The 26283-nt window shown below is 36.8% G+C and overlaps 2 protein-coding genes across 2 annotated transcripts in view; one reads left to right on the forward strand and one right to left on the reverse strand.

The window, feature by feature from the left end:
• Nucleotides 1-7992, reverse strand: part of LOC127863145 (uncharacterized) — a 43716-nt gene extending 35724 nt beyond the window's left edge. The window contains exons 1-2 of the mRNA XM_052402533.1: nt 7566-7992; nt 4135-5710 (exon numbers count right to left, since the gene is read on the reverse strand). Of these exons, the coding sequence (XP_052258493.1) occupies nt 5298-5710; nt 7566-7947 (795 nt within the window). The 5' untranslated portion in view covers nt 7948-7992 and the 3' untranslated portion in view covers nt 4135-5297. The remainder of the gene's footprint in view (nt 1-4134; nt 5711-7565) is intronic.
• Nucleotides 1-26283, forward strand: part of LOC127863143 (dynein axonemal intermediate chain 3-like) — a 98225-nt gene that overhangs the window by 58193 nt on the left and 13749 nt on the right. The gene's annotated exons all lie outside the window — the stretch shown is intronic.

Consider the following 26283-nt stretch of genomic DNA (forward strand, 5'->3'; position numbering starts at 1 on the left):
TCAATTACTCTGGAAAACAAATACTCAGTGACACATTTACTCAGGGAGAATGTTACTGAGTGACAGTTTCTCAGTGACACAGTTTCTCAATGACAAAGTTACTCAGTGACCCAGTTATTCAGTGACACAGTTACTCAGTGACACAATTACTCAGTGACATATTAACTCGGTGACACATGTACTCGATGTCACAGTAACTCAGTGACAAGTTACTCAGTAACACAGTCACTCATTTAAGATTTACTTTTAGAGGCAGAAACCCGATGACACAGTTACTCCATGACCATGTATTAATTGACATAGTAACTGAGTGACACTTTTACTCAATGAAAGGTTACTCAGTGGCATTGTAACTCAGTGAAAATGTACGCAGTGACACAGTTACTCAGTGACATGGTTACACAGAGACACAGTTACTCAGTGAATCAATGACACAGTTACTCAGTGGCAAAGTTACTAAGCGGCAAAGGTACTCATTCATTTGACAAAGTTTTTTAGTGACCCAGTTACTCAGTGACACTGTAAGGCAGTGACATAGTTACTCAATGACAAATTTACTCAGTGAAATAATTACTCTATGATACAGTTATTCAATGATACATTTACTCAGTGACACTGTTACTCAGCGACTTAGTTACTTGGCAAAACAGTGACACAGTTACTCAGTGAGGCTGTTACTCAGTAACTCTGTGACATAATTACTGGGTGATATTAATCAGACCACAGACTTCTGAAAAGTCCACATTTCTAACAATTCATGCTTTTTTGTTTCAAAGAATTAATGAACACAATGAATGGTTGATCTGTTTTAATTGGATTCCTCTTACAAACTCCTACAAGGGTGTTCATATGCTTCCATTGAAAATAAGGGTATCGCGTTTAAACGATGGCGTTTCGTGTTTTGCTCAAAAACGTTTACAAAAACAGTAAACGTTGAAACGACAGTCAATGTCAACAGAATCCATTTTAGTTAATTACATTACGATGTTGCAAAACTCATTAAAAGCTGCTGAAAAAGACTCGTATTTGTATCACGTGCGCCAGATGGCCCTTATTCACAGTACCGTAGACATAACAATACACCTGTACGACCTAGACGTCTTGAATATTTAACCCGCATCGGCACGAAGTGCTCGGGAAAAGTTTCCCGCTATTTTTTGCATGATCATGCCCCTAATCGTCTTGAACATTCAACGCGCGTCGGCATGAAGTGCATGAGGAAAATTTCCCGCCGTTTATTCATCGGCATTCATTTTTAATTTAATGAACAGATACTCGTTTTGATGTACATCTGGTTAAGTAAAACAATAAAAAAAATTAACACCGGTGTACTCTTATTGAAGATATGTGGGTTAAATATTAAGTCATCTTTGTTACAAAATATAACGGCATAAAAGTAAAAAACGCGTAACCCAATGGTTAGTCAACGACGAGAACAGTTGGTTTTAATATGAAGTCATTGTGCGAATGGGTTATGAACTAAATATAACTTCCGGAAATAATCACTACTTTCAGTTTGGAAATGTGATGGCACTGATGCTTTTAAAACGGACGTATGGATACCGTTTAAACGGTATCGTTTCGTTTTTTTCATTTCGTTTAAACGTTTAGAAAAATCTGTAAACGTGATACCCTTAATTGAAAAGGCTATTTGGCTTTTCATCACATGTTATGGAAAATTAAGGAAGTCAACAAGAGCTGTCTCCATCGGAAGACCTATGCCCCCGAAAAACGATTTTTTCGAAACCTAAACGCGGACCCTTAGTTCAAGGTCAAGGCCAAAGGGGTCAAAATGTTTGTGCCTATGGAAAGGCATTGTCCATATATACATATGGATACCAAATTTGAAGGTTGCATCTGAAGCGACATAGAAGTTTTGCGCATTTTTGGAAACCTAAACGCAAAAGTGTGACGGAAGGACAGACAGACGGACGGACAGTGCGATCACTATATGCCCTCCTTCGGGGACATAAAAAATTGCTAAATAATTTGAACAGTTCAGAAACAAATGATGCATATGTTTTCATACAACACATAGACAAATTTTGTTTGCTTCCCAAACATCTATAATATGAGGCATCCTTGTGCACAATCTGGTGATGACTTTGGACTTGTACTGGAAGACATACCATATTGAATGAATCGCTAGTCATTGATGTAGATCAACCATCACACATTTGAGGGCCACAGTCAAAACTGGCACTGATTGTATGTATTATCATTATTCATTAACAGTTTGTGAAAAAACTTAATAATCTTTAGAATTCTCCTTTAGTGATGATCATACTCACGACCTTCCAGTCTCAAGGCGGACAAAGTATTTAACCAATCAAAGTTTACCAATGAAGGATTTAGTAAGATTAATATGGGTTTTATGTTAGTAGGCTAACATGTTTTCATCAACCAAAACCCAAAGGGAGAGGACTCTTGGATGAGAACATATAGATTAGCTGTACTCTGGGAAAACTAGGCTTAATTCAGGTGCTTTAATCGTCATCTCAGATAAGCCTGTGCAGTCCGCACAGGCTGATCCGGGACAACTCTATCCCCTTTCATGTTTTTCTTTTTGTTTACACGTAGTCTTGCCTTAAAGATAATCCAGGACAACTCTATCCCCTTTCATGTTGTTTTTTTGTTTTCACGAAGTCTTTCCTTAAAGATAGTCCAGTGTAGGCAGAAAGTGTCGTCTCTTGTAAGCCTGAGGACACTTCGCAAATGCATTAAACCCTATTTTCCTTGAGCGTGTCTAATTTCTGTCTGCTTGTTTTTGTTTGAAGAAAATGCTAATTTAAGAAATTCAGCAGACGTCATTTTAGCAGACGATAAATTTCCCAGCATGCAAAGGGTTAACCAACTCACACTTTTCCTGGTTTTAGCTGGTTTACCATTACAAGGTGTGTGTAAGTTTGTTAGTAACTTACAATTGCCCTGAAAATATGTTTTACATGAAGATGTTTAACAAAAAAGTACACACACTTTTGTTTTTGTAACATGACTTTTATTTCAAATGAAATTACATATTCTAAACATACAAATACACAAACAGACAATCCCTTATCAACTCTATACATACTACTACAGCTTATTACAGATGCAACTCATTCAGTTTTTCTTTAAGTATTTCATAGCAATGTAAAAGTTACACAAAATGTACACTGAAATTACTTCTGTTATGTATAAACAGATAATGAAATGTAAATTGATATCATGTATACTATAAGCAAAAAAATTAACTCTATGTGTAAAAGAAGTCTTGATGACAATAATATGAGCCACGTTCTATGAAAACGGGGCTTAAAGCATGTGCTCCAAGTGTCCTCCCAGATGAGCAATAGCAGTCTGCATAAACTGACCAGGGACGACACTTTTCTCCTTTACTGGATTTTTGTTACAAGAGAATTCCTTTAAACAAACAATTCTGTACAGCCAAAAAAGTAGTCCCTGATAAGCCTGTGCAGATTAATCTGGGATGACAATTATTTACAAACATGCATAAAGCCTGGTTTCCCAAGAGCGCGTCTCAACTTATCTGGAATGATAATTATTTACCAACATGCATAAAGCCTGATTTCCCAAGAGCGCGTTTCATATAATCATTACATTAATCAGCAAAAATTGTAAGATATTCTCTAATAATTGCCATACCACCATGACTGTACATTGTACAATAATATGTTTAAAAGCGATGCAACCAATGTACTGACAATATCACCATTCACTAGAATACAAGTTTAAACATTATACATTCAATTGGGCCCGATTTGTCATTGTCGGCTCGGGTACTAAAAATTACATGTACCCCGGGTACTCTGAAGTATACTTACATGTACCCCGGGTAAATATACTATAACGTACCCGGGCATTTTAACGCTAAATCGGTCGTTGTCGGCTATTTGTTTTAATTTTGTTCACAGTTATGTCAATTTTCTGTTAAATGGCCTCTATATTATCGAAACTCATACTCAAAAAGCATGTTGATGCAGGATTTTTTTTAAAGAGAAATTTGTTAAAAGAAATAAACAATATCGTTTTACGGTAAAAGGTGACGCGTTTTATAACGTCGGAATTTGGGCGGGAAAACAACTCGGGTACAGTCTAAAATCGACCGGGTACGTTCAAGTATATTTACCGTACCTGGGGTACATGTAAGTATACTTTAGAGTACCCGGGGTACAGGTAAGTAGTACCCGAGCCGACAATGACTAATCGAGCTTCACTTGGCTAAAAGATGTATACAAACATCAAATGGTTACAATGTTATATCTTTAGATATTGAATATGTTATAAGCATTTTCCATTTAGAAAGCAATTATAAGTACCATATAAGTTTTCCAGATTGTCTGCACAGGTCCAATTTGAATAGTTATGCACCAACACAAAGACAATTAATTAAAAATTTTCAATCCATCCATATGTGTTCCATTTTAATGCATTATTATACGGGAAAATAATTGCATCTTTATATAAGTATATGATTAAGTACACAATGTTTAGCACTGAAGAGAATGAAAAATGTATAACAAGCCTTCTTTCGTACAATAATAAATGCGTTGCAAAAACATGTAAAACTGATATTTCCATTTTCTGTCTTGGTCAAGATGCTCTTTAAAAAAGTAAATTTGGTAATCGATTTGATAAAATTAAAATAAAACATATTTACAAAAACATATATTACTACAGAAAAGCAAGGCTTTGATAGTATTGCAAGCGAAACAGAAGTCACATACCGATGGAAACCCAAATCACTTTAAGGTCGTCCACTTTTCATAATGCCTGTTATATATGTTCACTTGACATATTTTTATAAAAAATCAGACTTCGATTCGTCTCAGCATTTAAACGATTTGTTTAACATCATTCCAGACGTTTGACCTCTGAAATTTTTTTGTGCATAAACCTTTTATTGCTATTTAAGTGTAAAATAACTCCATTGTTATTGTTTATGTTCATTTCGAAAATGCCAGTATTTTGGTGAAATTAAATTTGGAGAAAAAGTCACCGAACTATTTTAGACATTTTATGTCTGCAGAAATAAAGTGTCAAACATAATCCTTACGTCACTTTTGAATACAGTTTACATGTGCTTTTGGTTTTGTAACTAAATATTAAATATTAAATTATATTAGCATTGCCTAATATATCAATTTTCAATAAATTTGCACGAAAGTTTGAACGTTATTATACCAAACAATTAATATGTTTGTAAACTGCTTCTATGGTTAATATGTTGTGTCTAATGATTCTATAGTATATCCTATGATTGACATGTTTATCGGGCAACATATCGCATTAAATAATTATAAATGCACCAGGAACCCAGCAAAGCTGTTCCACTGATACGGCTCATTATGGTTAAGGTCACCCGAATATAGAGACCGCACCCAGACCTTTTCCCCCATCGCAACTTTAGCGAAGGCCTGCATGCTGACACAGACATACGAATCTTTTTCGTAGTGATTTGATCTCTGCAACGGTTTCCCTTCATGTGTAATTTCAAGGTAAATACCCACAGCTACATAAGGACAGTACTGCACTGTGAACATGTACACTCCAGCTACAGACGCCGTAAAGTGTCCAGTGGTAGGGTCATATCCTCGACCTTCGTTAACCAGAACGGTCTTGAACACAACAACCTGGTTGCCAGTGAGTGTGTGTTTAGCCTCAATATGAAGTCGAGCGTGGAAAATCACCAGAGGCACGACAATTTGTTCTGAAAATATAAACATGTGTTATTGAATAATATATCATGTGCTATGTGCGCGTTAATTTCTTTGTGCTGACGATAATGCGAGTGTGTGTGCGCGTGCGTGCGTGCGAGTGCGCGTGTGTGTGTGTGGGTGCGTGTGTGTGCGTGCGTGTGTGCATGCGGGCGTGTGCTTGTGTGTATGTGTATGCGCGCGCGTGTGTGTGTGTGTGCGAGCGTACGTGCGTGTTCGTGCGTGCGCGTGTGTGTGTGTATGTGTGTGTGTGTGTGTGTGTGTGTGTGTGTGTGTGTGTGTGTGTGTGTGTGTGTGTGTGTGTGTGTGTGTGTGTGTGTGTGTGTGTGTGTGTGTGTGTGTGTGTGTGTGTGTGTGTGTGTGTGTGTGTGTGTGTGTGAAATGAAAAATGAAGGGAACACGTTTGTGTTTAATTTTGAGATTGTTTCGCACACAGTACTGCAAAGTACACAAAATTGAATGTAATTATAAAAATCAAATCATTCATTTGTTATTTCAATGTATTCGTGATAACTGCAGTTGAATCAGTTTAAATTATTTTCGCTACCCTTTAAGGCTACTATACATCAAAAACAATAGTTTTATTAGCTCATGTTAATTACGTATTTAGAGTGTGTCTATATGTATATGTTTCGGATAGTTAATGGTAATAAGAGTGAACATAAGTCACATGAGAGATATGTTCGGTCGAAAGTGTCACGATTATCAACGGGTATTGTACAATGGTTAGACCGTAAATAAATCTCCAGTAGGATGTTGTGAACGTCGTTTTTATAAACGTTTTATGGCACAACTTGAATGCTTTCATTTAATTTCGCAGCTGGTAGGCTCGTTTGTAAACGCTCTAGGCGCTACGAGCAATCCCGACACTTGCAAATGCTCTCATCTGGACGTGAATTCACATTAAGCAAATTATAACTATTTCCGTAAACGTCCATGCGTTGAACGTTTAGCAAATGCTAAACTCGTCCTTCATCGAATTTATTCTGCTATTCGTATACAGACGAGCGAGGAAAATTTTCATTAACATAATCATTTTAGTTTTACAATCTTTACTTAAAGCGGGATTATACGATTTTGTATATGTGTAAAATTATTATATATTGATAAAATATGTTACAATAACACAAAATAGGCAAGAAAAATTATACATTGAAGACGAATTTCATAAAATGCTGCTAAGACAAATTAGCGCCCCAAGCCGATTGTGACGAAGATATTTCGTATATATTTTCTTACAATAACCAAAGCATTCGTCTTTTTAGTAAGTATTCGTGTGTCGTATGATTAGATATCGTTGCAGGAATTTAAAATGAACCGTTAAACTAAATTTAGATTCACATCGTACATGCATGATTTACATGCTGGCGAATTCGACTGTACAGACATTTTCGATTTCAGAATTAGAAATCTGGCTTATTTAGCATTTTTCGACACATGTTCTTCTTAACTTTTATTTTAATTTATATTGAAATGTATGTTTAATAAGTTTTTTACACAGTCATGTTATATTAATTAATAAATACTTGATACAATCGTATAATCTCGCTTTAATAACATACTATTATTTAAAAGAATGTGCGTTACACTAGTTTTTTTTTATAAATATTATAGAAAGACTTGTAGAATATTACTAATTTTATAATAACAGCAATTGCTTCGAGTTATATAACTGTATAATAATTTTAACAAAGCAATATCAACCCACCTTAAATCATAACAAGTTTTATTCGTAACTAGTTTTGAAAGCATGAACGCATTTATCGTTCAATGAAATGGCTAACGTAATATTAATGTAAACATGTCAGGCGAAATAATGTCAATAGTTGAACAAACGAAAAGCATTACCTTTCATTGCCTCGAGTTCTTTCTCTGTCTTTGCTACGAGAACCTGCACATTTGTTTTCATTTCGGAAATAGTTTCAGATACATTTGTGATCCCGGAGTTGATGGAATTGTTAAGCCTTTCGTCCATCTCCTTCTTCTTAATTTCCAGTGCAGTCATTGCGTGGTTTAGCTTCACATTCTCCCCTTGTATCGCTTTTAAAGTGTCCTCAACTTTCGCGTGTGTTTCACTTATTTTGTCCAGGGTGTTTTTCAGTGCCAGTTCATTGCTTAGCACTCGTTCGAGAAGGCTTACTTCGTAGTCATACTTGGAACACACGGGACAGGAAGGCTCTGCAGCAAGGGGTGTCCCTAATAAAACCATCAATACGAGCCAGCGCCACATTTTAACTGTTCAATGTTAACGAGTTGAATGTTACTAGAAAAATGGTTCCGAACGTCTTTGCTGAAACAATAAATCGAAATGGAATTTATATCTCTTCTGCGTCGTATTATAGCACTGTCATGCTAAAGTACTTCAGCATATATTCAATCAATCAAGTCATCCAAAAATAGTTCTCTTTAGATGTTGAAGAACACTTGTCTGTTCATTTTATGTTTTGAGCTATTACTTATGTAAAAAACGGGCTTGATTGCTATTTAATAGTCAGGTCAAGGAGGTAGTGTATTGCCACTTGGTTTCAAAAGCAATACATACGTTAGCGGATTTGTTGTTTGTTTATGTTCAACGAAAGGCATACTTATGTAAATCTTTGATGGTGGGAAGTACTTAACATTTTTATTTATAAGCATACGTCTTAGATGTGGATAAGTATTAAATAATCCAGTTTGAGAGATTTCTAAGAGTCACTTTATTACTTTCTCATATGTTCGGCGTTCGGGGTCATTGCTGTTCCTGGGAATCGTTGAGCTTATCGTCTGTGGTTGTTGTTTTGTTTCTTTGATGATGAGTTTTATGGAAAAGTATAAGTATTTGAATATAAGTGTACTAACATCTCAAGAGACATATCTCAAAGAGGTTGAGAGGTTCAGAATAGTTTATTCAAAAACAACACTTACACCACAAGGATTGTAATATGTACTCCAAAAGGCATACATCTATGGGAACTCGACAATTAGTTTTGATTTAAAGTACGATCATACTTTCATCTCTTAAGCTTATGTTAATTTTCCAATATACAACACTGGGTGTTGCTGGGGATACTATACATGGTTTGTTGACCTCAAAGAATAAAGAAATCTTAGGATTGTTTACACAGTGTAGCTCAACTTTTATTTCGCACCGACGCTAAATGTCGCACTTGACTTTAAATGTCGCGAGGCTGAAGTAAAATTCCGTACGCCGGAAGCTGGGGTTGGACCCGCCTTGGTGGTGAGCGCGTATAGTAACCACTGAGCTAACTAATAATGGCTGACAGCGTGTTATAGCGTCATAACGACTGTCGACGCTTCATAATTACTGACAACGCCTGATAATAACTGACCTCGTCTGATAGCGACTGATCACGCCTTATAATGACTGAAACCCGCTTTATTATGACTTACCACACTTCAATAAGTAATTGGTAATAGTTGTTGATTTATTTTCAAACAAGGTTATGTTTTTAATGGTACGGACTATCGCTGTTTGATCCTGTAATGAATGCTATCAAACAGTTCTGCATTATCAAGACACGTATAAAATATAGTTAAGAAACATAAAGACCCGCGTCATGCAAAAATGCGTCTGTGATTGAATCCTGATCGCCTTGGTGAGAAGCGCGTGTACCAATAACTGCGCTTAAAGGACATGCATATGCTGAGCCTTGTTTTCACAGAGCGAAGCTCGATTTTTTTCTCTTTCAAATGCATTGTGCTGATGCAGAACTTAATTTATGATTGGCATTTCGTGACAGGTAAGATATACCTATATCAGGGTCGTGTTATGGAAAAAACGTGCTTAATGCATATGCACAGTTTTAATGCACATGCAAATCTTGGACGACACTTAGCGCACATGCATTTAGACCGATTATTCCATAACGCGATTCATATATTGTGCAGGTGATTCTCGAAAAGCGAAATAGGTTCGCCAAACGGTTTCCATGTGTGAATCTTGGCCTAATTTTCTACAGTGCGGCCGTTAGTTATGGACGAAATTATCAGTGTGAACTTTGAAACAGCAACCGACATTGTTTGATGTTAAAATCGTTGATAATACACTGATCGATACACTGGACGAACATTTTCGGTACACTCTGGGAAAACAGAAAACCTACTTTGGGTCCAACTGCAAAAAAAGTGACCGACCAGGCAGCCTCAAACTGTATGCGGAGCTCAGCCTTAATAGTGACCAGTCAGGCAGCCTCAATCTCTATGCGGAGCTCAGCCTTCGGCTTCGTTCAATATACAATTTGGGGCTGCTTGGCTGGTCAAGATTATATCGGATGTCATTCTTACGCAGTAATCGCTTAGTTCCCGATTCCCTACAGGGATCTCATAATGGAACGGCCAACGTGTAAGGCATTTTTCCTGTCATGTCTTTACATCAGAGTGTGCAAGGCTAGTACTAGTACTAGTATCAGGTAAAAGATGAATGTCTTATTCCGAACGTTGTAATAACAAATATGTGTCGTGCAACTTTGAAGAAAATTGCCATAATGCTAGAGCCCTCGTGGTTTCGGCAGTGACATTTCGACAAAAACACAATACTTCAATAAACGCGCCCCAAACGTTATCTTTCAACGAAGCCCCCAATGACAGCACAAATGTTGCAGAACAAGCATACAGTAAAAAAAACTCAAAGGAAAGGGATGACCGCGAAATGGCTTTTCGTACAAGAGAAAGAGACCTCTTGATAAATAGGCACTACTTTTCACAATCACCACGTGCTGAAGGAGATATATGTAAGTGTGTGTGTGCGTGTGTGTGTGTGTGTGTGCGTGTGTGTGTGTGTGTGTGTGTGTGTGTGTGTGTGTGTGTGTGTGTGTGGGTGTGTGTGTGTGTGTGTGTGTGTGTGTGTGTGTGTGTGTGTGTGTGTGTGTGTGTGTGTGTGTGTGTGTGTGTGTGTGTGTGTGTGTGTGTGTGTGTGTGTGTGTGTGTGTGTGTGTGTGTGTGTGTGTGTGTGTGTGTGTGTGTGTGTGTGTGTGTGTGTGTGTGTGTGTGTGTGTGTGTGTGTGTGTGTGTGTGTGTGTGTGTGTGTGTGTGTGTCTGTGTGTCTGTGTGTCTGTGTGTGTGTCTGTGTGTCTGTGTGTCTGTGTGTGTCTGTGTGTCTGTGTGTCTGTGTGTCTGTGTGTCTGTGTTTTTCACCAACAGTTACATAATAAACGGACAATACGCGCATGCCTAGACAGTCGTCGTACGCTGCATTTTAATGGTGCAACTAGATTTCGCATTTTACATTATATTGCATTTAACATACATTTACTTATTTATGCACATTATGTCTCCTTTCAGTTACCAATAATTAAACAGGCAACACTAACTCATGTAGGAACTACTTTCCATAATTGCTTCCCTTTTGCTTAAAGTTCCACTTTCACTTTCATTTTTAATTTCAATTTCAATCCGATTTCCGCCGGGTACCAAACAAAACACAGGCAATCCAATTCCGTGTTTTCATCTAGAAAAGCAGCCAATGGCAGCAATTGTTACAAGAGCCTGTAGGCGTTTGCATGAAAATTGCGGACTTTCATCATTTGTGGACAAATATGTGATGTTTGAAGAAATTAAAGAGGTGATACGGATAATCGACATTCATTTGTGCCGGTAAACGCCTTTCTCCCATCTTCTTCTATTGCTGGCATACTATAAGTTTATCGCTGAAGGTGACAAATTATTGCCAACTATTGTAACTCAAACGGATGCGCTAATACACGTGCTAGTTCTTCTTGAATGCTTTCATTAGACATTAGTTTACCGCTGGGTCAGTAGCTGCCTGTGAGTTGAATTATTGCAACTAATACACGTGTTTACAAAACATTGCAAATCTTTTATTTATTTAAAGCGATATTATGGGCATCTAACAGTTTATAGGTGTCTATCGCAATCGTTGCTTGTTTTTGGTGTTTTCACTTCAAATACACTTATATTTGTTAATGCAGCATCACCATACTAAAACAATATCCCGGAAAGAGAAAAATAATGCATTGGAATATCAATCATACGTTCGTTTTGACAACTGACGACAGAAATGATTCGATTTACGATGTGAATCTAAATGACGTTTTAGTGCAGATTCGTTCATACGACACAAAGACACTATTTTGTTTTACGGATCATTTCGGCTTAGAGGGCTGTCCATTCATGTAAAATATCGAATATAATATATATTTTTTGTAAACAACAGGTAGCATGATGAGTTGCAGATAATTGGTCAGCTCAATTCAACAGTGAAAAATGCCCACAATATCACTTTAACTCAAGCTTGACTAAAAGCCATCAGAAATTCCTACAGATATTTGAAACATCCTCTGAAATTAAGCGTTAACAGTTTACATGAGAGACGTTTCTGAACTAAAAGCAAACAACAGATGGCAATGATTCCCAGTCAGCTGGGAAAACAAGGACTCATTCGTGGATATCAGGTACAGTGTCACTATAATCAGATATGTTGGATCCCAGTAAAGTCTAGTATATTTGCATTTGTTTGCCAACAAACTCTTGCCAAGATTTCTATGTATAAATCTTTAATGCAAACTCCTCACCACGGCCAATCAACTGATAAAGGCAAGCGCAAGCCACTCGTATTATATTGGAGTTCTCACAACAAACATGTTTTTCCAATATCAGGAGCACACACGAAATAATTTTAAACTAACTAACAACTGAGCATCTTTGTATAGTGTTCACCCCTTAACAAATAGGCACCAGCACAAACTCTTCTATTGAGAAGGAGTGCTGTATCAGAAGAAGATAGGGTGTCCCGGACTCGCATACAGTGTGAAAGAGTACTTTCAGTATGATGGTTGCAGGTTCAGTTTATTTGCACAATCAGCAAATACATGCCGTAGGTCACACATACTAAGCAAACGTAAAAAAGACGATCATAGTGTTCGAAAAAATCATTAGCACAAACTCCCCTCGTAGTCGTACCCGCTATTCGGTATGTCGACAATAGCCCCTTTAACATAATACAACAACAACAAGCATGGCGCCAATCATGAATATTTACGATTGCACATTGAATTTTTCGCAAATTAGCAGTCAGACTAGCGTTGTATCAATGTATAACGCACACCAACTTGTAAAATTAACATTTCGGAGCATACTTCTGCACGGAATGCTTGGTACGGTAACACAAAAATGTGAAAATTTCAAAAATCTGAGCCCAGGAAATGAGGATTTTCCAACGTCTTTTTTTTCAAATTCAAAAGTTGACATAAAGCCCAGTAATTTCTCTCATCCGCCAGCCTGATCAAGTGAGTGGGACAATCACCGCTACAACATCGAGTCCATCGCCTTCGACATGCAGCTAGTCCAGAGATACTGCATCGACGTTAAGACGTTAACTCCTCAGTCACTGAGGTACACAGGGTAATACACTTTTAAACAAGATTTTATGCAAACAGAATGGATCAAGCCAAATAGAAAGCCATTAATTTACATAAGCTGTATACTTCGCTTAATTATCTTCATTGCTTACAAGACTAAGGATTACTGAGAGTACTTCCAGTCCTTCGGGTTGAACCTGTTCATGGTGTCTTGTGTTGAAAAGTTGCTTGTGGGCAAGCTTGTGTAGCGACACAAACAGCATATCCACTTACCTTGATGGCTCTTTTATGCAAGGACATTGACCGCTCAGGCTTATCTGTGACAATAATTTACGCACATGCATTAAACCTGGTCTTCTCAAGGCAAGTGCATGGGTAAATGAAATGGGATCAACTCCAGCTTGAATTCTGAAAGTATCCTGTCTAGGCGAGACGTGCTCTGAGAGAGTGGACATGTGTGCCAGTAGTCCGTGCCTGCATGGTGGGACCTGTGTGCCACCTGACGACCATTACATCTGTTACGCAGCAAGGGGTTTGCTGGACCAAACTGTGAGGTTGGTTTCTTTCTTATATATATATTAGAATATTGATTGTTTTATTTATTGAGCCGCCCTTGCGTATTGTGGGGTTTGTATATATTAGGCAGATTAGCCAGTGCAATCTGCACATGCTCATCAGGAACAACACATTCTGCTTTACAGACTTTTTCATTAAAGAAAGTCTTTTCTGTTAAAGATTAAAGTGTTGTCCCTGGTTTACAAGTTAATCTGGGACAACACTAAAAGCACATAAATAAAGCTTTATTTTCCCACAGCATGGCTTATTTATTAGAATATTTGTTGATTTATTTTGAAAAAAATAACTAAAGACATCTACAGAAATTCCTTTAAGCAAACAGTGCAGACCCTGATGAGACGCCGCGTCATGTGGCCATGTGGCGTCTCATCTGGGTCTACGCTGTTTGCCAAGGCCTTTGTTTAGACGCTAGGCCTAAATGGGTTAATTTGCAAATATGTGTTGACTTTCTAATAGCCACAAAATGTAAGTGAATTGTCATGTGTTACAGACATTTTCCCGCAATATTTTGTCAACTGTCCAAATGAACCAATCATCATCAAACCAGGGGAGGTAATCAATGTTTCAATGCCAAATGCCAAGGACAACTCAGGGTTGCAACCAACCATATCTACTGAGCCACAAAACTTCACAATTCCCTTCTTTGTTTTGAAGGTAAGCATATTCAAGGCAGGAAACTCACATTATATTCTCCATTTTCTCTGTCTAATATTTTCCTGTTCCGAACAAACTGGGAGAAACGATCATTTCTTTCATCCACCCATATCTTGAAAGTATTGACACAACCCCTCTTTTGGTTAATTTTTCAATAAACAATTTATTAACATTTTTAGGAGATTGTTTAAGAAGCAATTTTGGCAATGGAAGAGTTATTTGCAATTTTGAAAAAGTAGAATGTATACTTGGGGAGATTTTGAAACAGTGCAGTAAATCCTTTATAGGTCAGCTAACAGGAAGGAACATAGCTGAAGATTAGATATTTTATGGGCGACCATTACACCATTGACCTCATGGTGGGGCCAGACATTTCTTAAAGTAGGCCTTTAACTTATAATATTTTTTATGTCCCCTACTATAGTAGTGGGGGACATATTGTTTTTGCCCTGTCTGTCTGTTGGTCCGTTGGTCTGTTGGTCTGTTTGCGCCAACTTTAACATTTTGCAATAACTTATGCTACATTGAAGATAGCAACTTCATATTTGGCATGCATGTGTATCTCATGAAGCTGCACATTTTGAGTGGTGAAAGGTCAAGGTCATCCTTCAAGGTCAGAGGTCAAATATATGTGGCCAAAATCGCTCATTTTATGAATACTTTTGCAATATTGAAGATAGCAACTTGATATTTGGCATGCATGTGTATCTCATGGAGCTGCACATTTTGAGTGGTGAAAGGTCAAGGTCAAGGTCATCCTTTAAGGTCAGAGGTCAAATATATGTAGCCCAAATCGCTTATTTTATAAATACTTTTGCAATATTTAAGATAGCAACTTGATATTTGGCATGGATGTGCATCTCATGGAGCTGCACATTTTGAGTGGTGAAAGGTCAAGGTCATCCTTCAAGGTCAGAGGTCAAATATATGTGGCCGAAATCGCTTATTTTATGAATACTTTTGCAATATTGAAGATAGCACCTTGATATTTGGCGTGGTGAAAGGTCAAGGTCAAGGTCATCCTTCACAAGGTCAAGGTCATCCTACAAGGTCAAACGTCATATAGGGGGACATTGTGTTTCACAAACACATCTTGTTTTCAGGATACAATTGTTCGGATCACTGCCTCAGACGAGATGTTAAACAGTGCTGTATGTAACCTTGCAATCCGGGTTAAAGGTGCATATGTTAATTAGCCTTTCACCTACCTAATATTACCAAATGTACATACCTTTAAAACTTTTTCTTTGTTTGCTAGTCGTTTTTTTTTATAGATTTTGGTGCCTCAGCATTTCAAACTACTGTATAAGTGGTAAAGTTAGCGAGGTTGAAATGTTTGCAAATTTCGCGAACGTAATAAATTCGCTAAATTTTCCCCCAGCCAAAATTGCGCCCCCATTGAGGTAGAAATTTACGGTGACACCGGGTAAAGATAATTACTGTATACCATCGTGTAAGAAATTTAATGGTTTAAGATAAAAACTACTTTGTTATCGATTTTACATAATTACAGTTTTAACATTTTGGAGAAATATATATAAAAACGTATTATAAACAAAATGTTTATTTTATGTTGATACAGCTTATCCAGTAACGCCTGACTTCTATGGGCTTTGAATACATCAAAGATTGCCAAAGCTGTTTGGTTACATCTGAAAATAAATGACTGAACAAATAAACTGATTTTACAAACAGTTGTTTAGGTATCGCATATCGATCAATACAGTAGCCCCGTTAGGAAAACATGTTTTCACACCTTATCGCTTGATAACAATAGGATTATTGTTATCGGAGAAAAGGCATTGTTAACAGTTTTCCCCCCTCACATCACTGAAGCACGGTAATGTATTGTCATTCAAATTAAAGTTACCTTAGATAGTTTGTGAATATGCGACTATAAAGTTGACACAAATCAGTAAAACAGTTAACATAGAACAAGATCAATTTATCCATAAGATAAACAAATATTTCACAACACTAACAATGTTAAAATGTTGTTAGCTATAATCCGTCAATCTAACGATCGTTTAAACTAACGGTAAATATCTGACAATAATAATCGGATTGTATGTAACCAGCAATAAATTGCAATTTTTATAACGTGAAATATTTTTATGTCCTTTTGATACGGGCGATTCGCTAACATTTCCACACGCGAAATGTCTGTTTTTGTGAATTCGCTAACTTTTCGACACGCGAAAAATATTCACTTATACAGTAATCTTTCCCAGATTCACAGTCAGGTTTTCTGCCAACTGAGCAGCCTTGTTCTTTTATTACTATTTGTATGAAGGTTTGTTAGACAGAATGCTTCATGCAGGTGGTTTGTGGTAAATAACTTTGGATTGATAAAGCTTTGGATAAAGAAATCTTGTATTACCTGCTTAATTACTTAGTTTTAATGGAGGTACATGATTTGTGATAAAGTTGTGTGTGTAGGTAGTCTACATGGTCACGATTGCATACCTGGGAAGACATTTTATGCACATGAGTTATGCCCAGTTTTCCAAAAAGGAAGCTCAAATACTGTCCTATTGTAGACCCCAACCCATGCAAGATCCCAGTTGTACCAGAGGGCGTCGATTTCACAGAGATAAACACTGGCCAGTATGAGGCCACATGCAAACAGCATCGAATGTCTGTTGTTCCCCCCTAGCACGATGTACACTTGCTCCAACGAGACTGGCTGGAGTCAGACCTTTGTTACAGACTGTGTACCAGAAGGTGTGTAAGCATGATAAGTTTCACAGCAAAAATGGTTATGATGAAAATACCTCAGAGTCATGCTCCATAAAAGCGGAAAGTGTAGTCCCTTAGGCTGTGCAGACTACACAAGCTAATCTTTTGCAATAACTTTTGAATTATTGAACATAGCAACTTGATATTTTGGCATGCATGTGTATCTCATGGAGCTGCACATTTTGAGTGGTGAAAGGTCAAGGTCATCCTTCAAGGTCAAAGGTCAACAACAAAAATCGGCGCATTAGGGGTTTCTGACAAACAGATCTCTTGTTTGTAATTTTCAAATGTTTTTTTTTTCAATGCCAATGACCCATGTTGTTGTTTTTCTCTAAAAATAATTGAACAAAAAAACTTTGAATCGATTTTATTAGCCGGATTTTTTTCGAAAAAATCTCGGCTTATAGATTGATGTTGTCGGGCGGGCGGGGGGGCGGGCGGGCGGGCGGGGTGGCGGCGTGCTCGAAAATGTTAAAGTTCTTATTTCATGGTATAACTTTGGTATGCTTGGACCTAGAGTCTTCAAACTTGACATGAAGGTTGGCCAGGATTAACAGATGACCACTGGTCATTTCAAGGTCATTCATTTGAAGGTCAAGGTCACTGTGACCTTCAATATAAAAAATGTTAAAGTTGTTATAACTTTGGTATGCTTGGACCTAGAGTCTTGAAACTTGACATGAAGGTTGGCCATAACTAGTTAGTAACCACTGGTCATTTCAAGGTCATTCATTTGAAGGTCAAGGTCACTGTGACCTTGAATGTAAAAATGTTAAAGTTCTTATTTCATGGTATAACTTTGGTATGCTTGGACCTAGAGTCTTCAAACTTGACATGAAGGTTGGCCAGGATTAACAGATGACCACTGGTCATTTCAAGGTCATTCATTTGAAGGTGAAGGTCACTGTGACCTTCAATATAAAAATGTTAAAGTTGTTATAACTTTGGTATGCTTGGACCTAGAGTCTTGAAACTTGACATGAAGGTTGGCCAGAACTAGTAAGTAACCACTGGACATTTCAAGGTCATTCATTTGAAGGTCAAGGTCACTGTGACCTTGAATGTAAAAATGTTAAAGTTGTTATAACTTTGGTATGCTTGGACCTAGAGTCTTGAAACTTGACATGAAGGTTGGCCAGAACTAGTAAGTAACCACTGGACATTTCAAGGTCATTCATTTGAAGGTCAAGGTCACTGTGACCTTGAATGTAAAAATGTTAAAGTTCTTATTTCATGTTATAACTTTGGTATGCTTGTACCTAGAGTCTTCAAACTTGAAATAAAGATTGGCCAGTACTAGAAGATGACCACTGGTCATTTCAATGTCATTCATTTGAAGGTCAAGGTCACTGTGACCTTAAATGTTAAAATGTTAAAATTGTTATAACTTTGGTATGCTTGGACATAGAGTCTTCAAACTTGACATGAAGGTTTGCAAGCACACTTAGATGACCACTGGTCATTTCAAGGTCATTTATTCTAAGGTCAAGGTCACTGTGACCTTGAATGTAAAAATGTTAAAGTTCTTATAACTTTGGTAGGTAAAAATGTTAAAGTTCTTATTCCATGTTATAACTTTGGTATGCTTGTACCTAGAGTCTTCAAACTTGACATAAAGGTTGGCCAGTACTAGAAGATCACCACTGCTCATTTCAATGTCATTCATTTGAAGGTCAAGGTCACTGTGACCTTCAATGTTAAAATGTTAAAATTGTTATAACTTTGGTATGCTTGGACCTAGAATCTCAAACTTGACGTAAAGGTTTGCAAGCACACTTAGATGACCACTGGTCATTTCAAGGTCATTCATTTCAATGTCATTCATTTGAAGGTCAAGGTCACTGTGAACTTAAATGTTAAAATGTTAAAATTGTTGTAACTTTGGTATGCTTGGACCTAGAATCTCAAACTTGACGTAAAGGTTTGCAAGCACACTTAGATGACCACTGGTCATTTCAAGGTCATTCATTTGAAGGTCGAGGTCACTGTGACCTTGGATGTAAATATGTTAAAGTTGTTAATACTTTGGTATGCTTAGACCTAGAGTCTTCAAACTTGATATGAAGGTTGGCCAGAACTAGTAGATGACCACTGGTCATTTTAAGGTCAAGGTCACCGTGTCCTTGAATGTAAAAATGTTATTGTTGTTCATGTATATGCATGCATTCAAAACATAACACAAGATTTGCTCATGCCTTGAAAAGTACTTACATTTCATTTTGACCTTTGAACAATATTTCAGTAATTTAAGTATTGCATTGACAAAAACACGAAAGGTACTTTCCTGTCATTTAAATCAAAAATCCAGCTTCAATGCGGTCATCTCCGACCGCGCAACTCTTGTTCATCATATGTATGGTGGAGTAGTTTTAGTACTATGTATTCTTATGTTTTGAACAATATTTTTACCTGTCCAGCCTGGCTTTGAAGACCCCAATGCCCTTAAGACGCCAATCATGCGTTACTGTGCGGTGTCCAGTATTGAGAACAGTCACCATGCGCCCATCACGGACATCATGTGGCTACCGGATCATGTCGAGGTATGACCTTCATACACATAGGATTGCAGCGTCTTAAGAAAATGCATTTGAGCCTTGTTCTTAGAAAACTGGGCTTCATGCATGTGCGTAAAGTGTCATTCCAGATTAGCCTGTGCAGTCCGCACAGGCTAATCGGGGATGACACTTTCCGCCTAAACTCGATTTTGCGAAGGAGGGACTTTCTTGAATCTAAAAATACCATAAAAGTGGAAAGTGCCAAACCCTGATTAGCCTGTGTGGACTGCACAGGCTTATCTGGGACGACACCTTACGCACATGTATTAAGCCCATTTTTTTCAGAACGCGACTCATTTAATGCATTTAAGCCAAACTCTGCGAAAACCCTGGCTTATGTGCTTAAAGTGTCCAAGATTAGCCTATGCAGTTCAAATAGGCTTATCAGGGGTTGACACTTTCTTCTTTCATGGAATTCTTGTATAAAGAAAGTCTCTTTTGAAGGAAAATACAGTCTATACTGAAAGCTTTGTCTCCAATAATCAGGTGCGGCTGGGCTACACAGGCTAATCTGGTCAAAGCTTTATTCACATTCATTAAGCCTGTTATTATTCACATTCATTAAGCTTGTTATTATTCACATTCATTAAGCCTGTTATTATTCACATTCATTAAGCCTGTTATTATTCACATTCATTAAGCCTGTTATTATTCACTTTTATTAAGCCTGTTATTATTCACATTCATTAAGCCTGTTATTATTCACATTCATTAAGCATGTTATTATTCACATTCATTAAGCCTGTTATTATTCACATTCATTAAGCCTGTTATTTTCAAAGACAAGCTTTTTTTTAATTAACATATATAAACTTTACGAGTGTTAATTGTTGTTTTTGTTGCATTAATCAGTAATGTATTAATTTCTTCAGTAGTGGTGTTTAAATTTTGTTCAGAAGTGGTTTTAACAGTTTACATTAATGATGTGTGGTATGAGTGGAATACAAATATGTACATGTTCATTAATTTCCAAAGGCATCATCAGCTATCATGTGTATACAGATGATTAAAAGTACCCAAGACCTAATTATTTGACTGATTTCTCTCATGTTATTTTGCCCCTTTCAGATCAACAGAATGGGAGTGCCCCAGGAAAACGGGTTTTGAGTCCTGCAAGATATTCACATGTGCAACAGACAAGTAACTATTTATATTTTAACCTGAATTTAAATGAAAAAAATATTTACAAGAAACTTTCCATTTTAAATTTTTATTGTCCCAACCCAGCCACACAACTTGTGAACTTTCAGTGTTGTTTCTTTTCACCAATTTGGAATCCCTTTTGATTTGGAAAAAATGCGACATTTTGACTGAAGTTGGGAAAGATGTGTTGTTGTTGTTTTGCTATAAAATGCTTAAAAATTGAGAATAAAAGTGTTTTCATAAATATATTTGCTAAGGTTAAATTTAAAGAGATTCATGAGAGATGAACTAAATGTTAAGAATTGTTAGGTCTCTTTTGGGAAAAATATGTACCCTTTTCCGTATGGAATGGAGCTGAATCCCAGCATCAAATTTGAAAAAACAACAACACTGACTTAGCTGAGCTAAGGTCAGCTACCAGTAAACATGTCTTCTGTTTTTGTGAATTTGGGAAAAGGTACTGGGTCCCTTTGAGAGGGTTATTGTATGTTTTGAAACTTATGTTTTGAGGATTTTAGAGTAAAGTGGATGTACTTGAATTACCATGGATGTCTGTCCTTCTGTCTGTCTGGAAACAAATGTTAATCAAAATGTGCTCTTCTACACTTTTCAGCAATCAACATTCAAACGTGTCAGCAGTGTTCCTCATTACTTTTTTATATCTTTCATTAAAATTATCAAAGTTATGCCCCTTATTCAACTAAGACTTTATATAATGTAATGAATATGCGTTTGCATCCTCTTGCAATTTTCAATATACAATACTATAACTTGTACGTGTTGTTCCTTATTATACGAAGTTTAGCATGCGTGATTTTATCACTGTTATCAAAACAACTTTTCTGACATCACATGGTCTACAGGTGAATATTGGTTTGTAACATTATAAAGTAATCTCAGAACATTTTTTGAAATAATGTCCTTAGGATAAAACTAACCAGTCCCTAGGTGTCTCAAGGTAAACAAACACTAAATATGCAACAATAAATTAAACAAAAATCTTTGACAATCACATTGCCCAAAGATTAAACATTTGTTTTGTTACATGGTAACACATCAAAATAACCCTCTGAAGCTAGTATTTGGTATATAACATTGTATACAAATGTAGTTGACCTTTACAAAGGTTTTAAAACCAAGCCCCTTGTGTAAAAATTGGCTGCGACCCATCATAGGGTAACATTTTGATATTGTATCAACTTCTACATATTACGAAATTCTGCATGGGCAGTGGGGGCAAGATTCTTCATCACTTCTGTGACAAAGTATAGTTTGTACATGTTATCACTTTGCGTTATTGCTAAAAATAACATACATGTATAACAATATACAACACAATTTAAAACTGGGTCTATTGAAAAAGATATGTACATATATACTAGAAACAGGCCTCTAAAATGGCATAAAAAAGGGCTGCTTGTCCCAGAAAAGTGCAAGCAAGTTACCAGTAAAGCTGCAAAGATAAAACCAAGCAATATCCCATGCTTTTAATCGACGCTGCTGTTCATATTTATGCTGATCTTGATGCTGGTGCTCATAAAACATTTTCAGCTGTATTCTGGTTTGGGACACAAGACCTACCAAAGGACCACAACAACAACAACAGGGGGCCAAGCCAAAAGACAAGGACCGCACCAAAAAACCCATAGGTGTCCCCGACACCTTCAAGCACCTTGACCTCACATGGAAGCCCATGCTGAAGGTGGGGTGTAGCCCCTTAACCCTTTACTGCTTAGATACACTTTTTACCTATTTGTAGCCATTTAGAAAATCAAATGAAATTTAAGACCTTTCTTACTAGATTCAAGTTGTAACGGCTTCATTTCCAACCCTAAAATACTGATGAGCAGCAAACAGCATACAATCTGAACAGACAGCAAGTAACTTGCAGGCTGTTCTGGTTTTATGTTGGTTGCATATAGCCCTTTTGACTTCACTTTGCTTCTGAATGGGAAAAAGTTAAAGCCCCTAAACTGGACCAGTGGGGGTAGTCACTTAGCATCCTATGTTAAGAGTTTTAGCCTTTAATGTGGGTGTTAACAATTTTGCAAAGGGCGGTTAGTATTAGGTCTTTAATAAATGATGAACATTGATTATTCATCATTCTTTAAGAATAAATTTGATACATTGTTTAACCAGGTATAGATGTAGTGCAGTGCTTTGTTAAATGTTGAATGCAAAATTAGTTCTGACTATGTAGTATAGGCACAATTGCAATATGCAAATAAGTAATAATTTGTTCCTATCATGAGCTGGTGTCTGGTAAAACTGGGCTAACGCCATGTGTGTAAAGTATCGCCCCAGATAAGCATTTACATACTTTACTCACATGCTTTTAATCACTCTCCACCAAGACTAGATTTTTGTTTGATAGTGACTTTCTTTTAATTAAAAAATCCATAAAAGTAGAAAGTGTCGTCCCTGACTAGCCTCTGCGGACTTCTCAGTCTAATCTGGGACGATAATTTAAGCACATGCATTAAACTTAGTTTTCTCGGAGCGGGGCTCATGTTTGTTTCATACACTTTTCAATAACCTTATCCCACAGGTCCATCTCCACAAATCTGAGCCGGGCGGTGATCATGCACCAACAAAGTTCTCAATAGCAGAGAAGCAAGGGGATAGAGGGGCATGTAAGTTGAGTGGTAATTGAGAATGTGTACCCAGCATATGGCAGCGTATGGGTGACATAAAGTGGCAGATACATGATGGTTCGGCAATCAGATCTTACAAAAAGTGTTTGCTTCATAAACATGTTTTAATTGCCAGTTACACGTAGGCTATGGGCAGGTTTTAATTCCAGTAAGTATTGTCCATAAAGTTAATCAGTAAAATGTTTTGTTTCAATTCTCTAATAATTGTTAACAAGGGCCCCTATTCACAAAGCCCCCATTGGGAATCTTAACCCTAGTTGTTCCTGAATGAAATTTTCAGATCATATATTCAAGGAAAAATCCTATGGTTTCACTTCAGAAAAGGAGAAAATAGTTATCATTTTATCAATATTTACCATGGAATGTGAAAATATGTAAAATCAAACTAGCCAGAGAGTTCAGGAACTTTAGGATTTTAAGGAATTCTCTTTAGTTTGCTCCTTCAAGCTTTGTGAAAATGGGCTCTATACTGTTTATTTTTAACTATGGAATAAAGTAGCTATGTATAGGATTTAACCAAAGTTTAGGAACATTTATAAGTAAGTGAATTTTAACCTGGGCAGGTTTAATAATTATTGGTATGAAATCAATATTAAAATGAATGCTCTTTTTCTTTTAAAAGTTGTGTATTTAAGTAATATCATGCTATGTTTATCCGATCCTGCTCACCAAAATTGAGTCAAGTGAGTTACTCCACTGTTCCAGTATCCAAGGCGACCGATGGTGGTGTCCCAGACAAGGAGGCAAGTGTGACTGGCGGATATTTCCAGTCCGGGAAACCCGGGTCCGGCCGTGAGAAGAGGACCCTACAAACTGTCAAGACACATTTCTTTGTAGGCACCGAGGTAGGAATGGATTGCTCAGGGAAAATGGGGCTTAATGCTTGTGCGTAAAGCATCGTCCAATATTAGCCAGAGCAGTTTGCATAGGCTAGTCAGGGACTACATTTTCCAGCTAATCTTATTTTTGCAAAGAAGAGACTTTAAACAATAAATATATTAGAATTGGAAAGTGTTGTCCCGGATTAGCCTGTACTGACTGATCAGGGACAACACTTTATGCACATGCATTAAGCCCAGTTTTTACCAGAGGGAGATACATTTTTTGAGTCTTTTTAAAGTTAGATATACAACTCTTATGTATTTGAGTAGATGTGGTGTATGGAAAATGACAGCATTTTCAGGAATGATTAACTGGGATTTGTTAGAGCTCAAAAGATAATGTCAAAGATTTAACTATTGTATTTTGAAAGACTCAATTTGATTATCCATGCTAACCCAGGCAAATATAACTAGATTTTTGATATGATATTTAACTGAGTATTTGATGAAATATATTACTTGATAAACACCAGGATTGTTTATTAGAATCTGACTAGTAGGTTTATTTACTGAATAATTGACTGACATCATGATGCTTTTAGTTAATATCTCTTCATTATATTTGGCATGGCTGTTGCTCAACTGAGCGTTATAAGCCAGATAAGCCTGCGCAAACTTCACAGGCTTATCAAGGATGACACTTAACGCACATGCAGTAAGCCCAGTTTTCACAGAATAAGGCTCAATTAATTGTGTAGATCACTAGGAAGGGTATTGGATATTTGACTGTTGGCATTGTTTGACTGAATGTCTGACAGGTAATTTGACTGGATGTTTGACACCATATTTGACTGTGTATTTGTGTTGTACATTTCAGGACGGGGAGATGGTCTATGTTGACTGGATGCCACAGAAGGATCAGGACACAGGCAAGATCCAAAGTAAGCTAACCATGTTTGCCTTATAAACACTTTTATTTTTAAGTTAAACTTTGTTTAGATAATCTTTCATTACCAGAATAATTATTTTCTACTCACTGTAGTTACTTATCGACTATTTTAACATAAAAAATAAACAAGACACAATCATTTTTCTCTAATCAATTAATGAAATAAACCATTAAATACATCACATATAAAGGTTGCATTTGTGGGTACTGATTATGGGGATGTAGGTGTGGGGGTTGGAACACATTTGTGTTTGTTACGGTAAATTGTCCGTACTTTTGAAATGACTGCAACGCAAATCTTGCTCAAGCTTTGACCAGACCAGAATTCTCTACATTAAATCCAATCATTAGGGGCACACAATGGCTGTTATGCAAAGGAAGTAATTTCATAAGATGCCCTTTGATTTTGAAAATATCAACAAAGCTTGAATTCTCACTGATGACTTAGTAAAGTCAACACACTTTGCCATTTTTAATTGAAAGATGTGCCTTACATGAGCAGCGTCCATTTCACTAAATAGCAGTGCTTTGTTTACTTATTTGGAGTAAAAATTGGAAAAAAATATTGCTCATGTACTACCATATATCAGATAAAAAATTTATGCAGAAATCATTTAATTGTTAATTTCAATTTTATTTGACCATTTTAGCAAATATAAATACAGTTGTTTGTTACTGTTTTTCAGCGCCAAAACCAGATTTCTATCACACCATGCATGACGGGCCCATCATGACGGTCCAGCGATCCCCATTTTTCATGGATATCCTCCTTGTGGTTGGCGGTTGGAACTTCACAATCTGGAAAGAGGCTGTTGTTGTGAGTGATCCCCCTTGAGTTTGATAAATATTTTAACCCTTCCATGCTGGGTGGCCCTGTATACTTTATGTTTGTCTACCTTTGCCAAATGTCACATTTATGTTAATTCAGTTGTTTGGTTTTCAATTTACAAATGTTCATTTATTTTATCAATGATTTATGTATTAGTTTTTTTACCGGTAGTTGTATTCATTTTCATTAGAACCTTTACTCAATAACCCATAAAATACTTTAATTTGAGTTATGCTATTATATAAACACTTATAATAATAACCTATACTTACAAAATAGTAACCTTGTCTTAGTTGCACGTTATTTATTGTTTCTGCAAAATTAATATTG

The sequence above is a fragment of the Dreissena polymorpha genome, unplaced genomic scaffold (assembly GCF_020536995.1).
Source record: "Dreissena polymorpha isolate Duluth1 unplaced genomic scaffold, UMN_Dpol_1.0 chrUn001, whole genome shotgun sequence".
NCBI lineage: Eukaryota > Metazoa > Mollusca > Bivalvia > Myida > Dreissenidae > Dreissena > Dreissena polymorpha.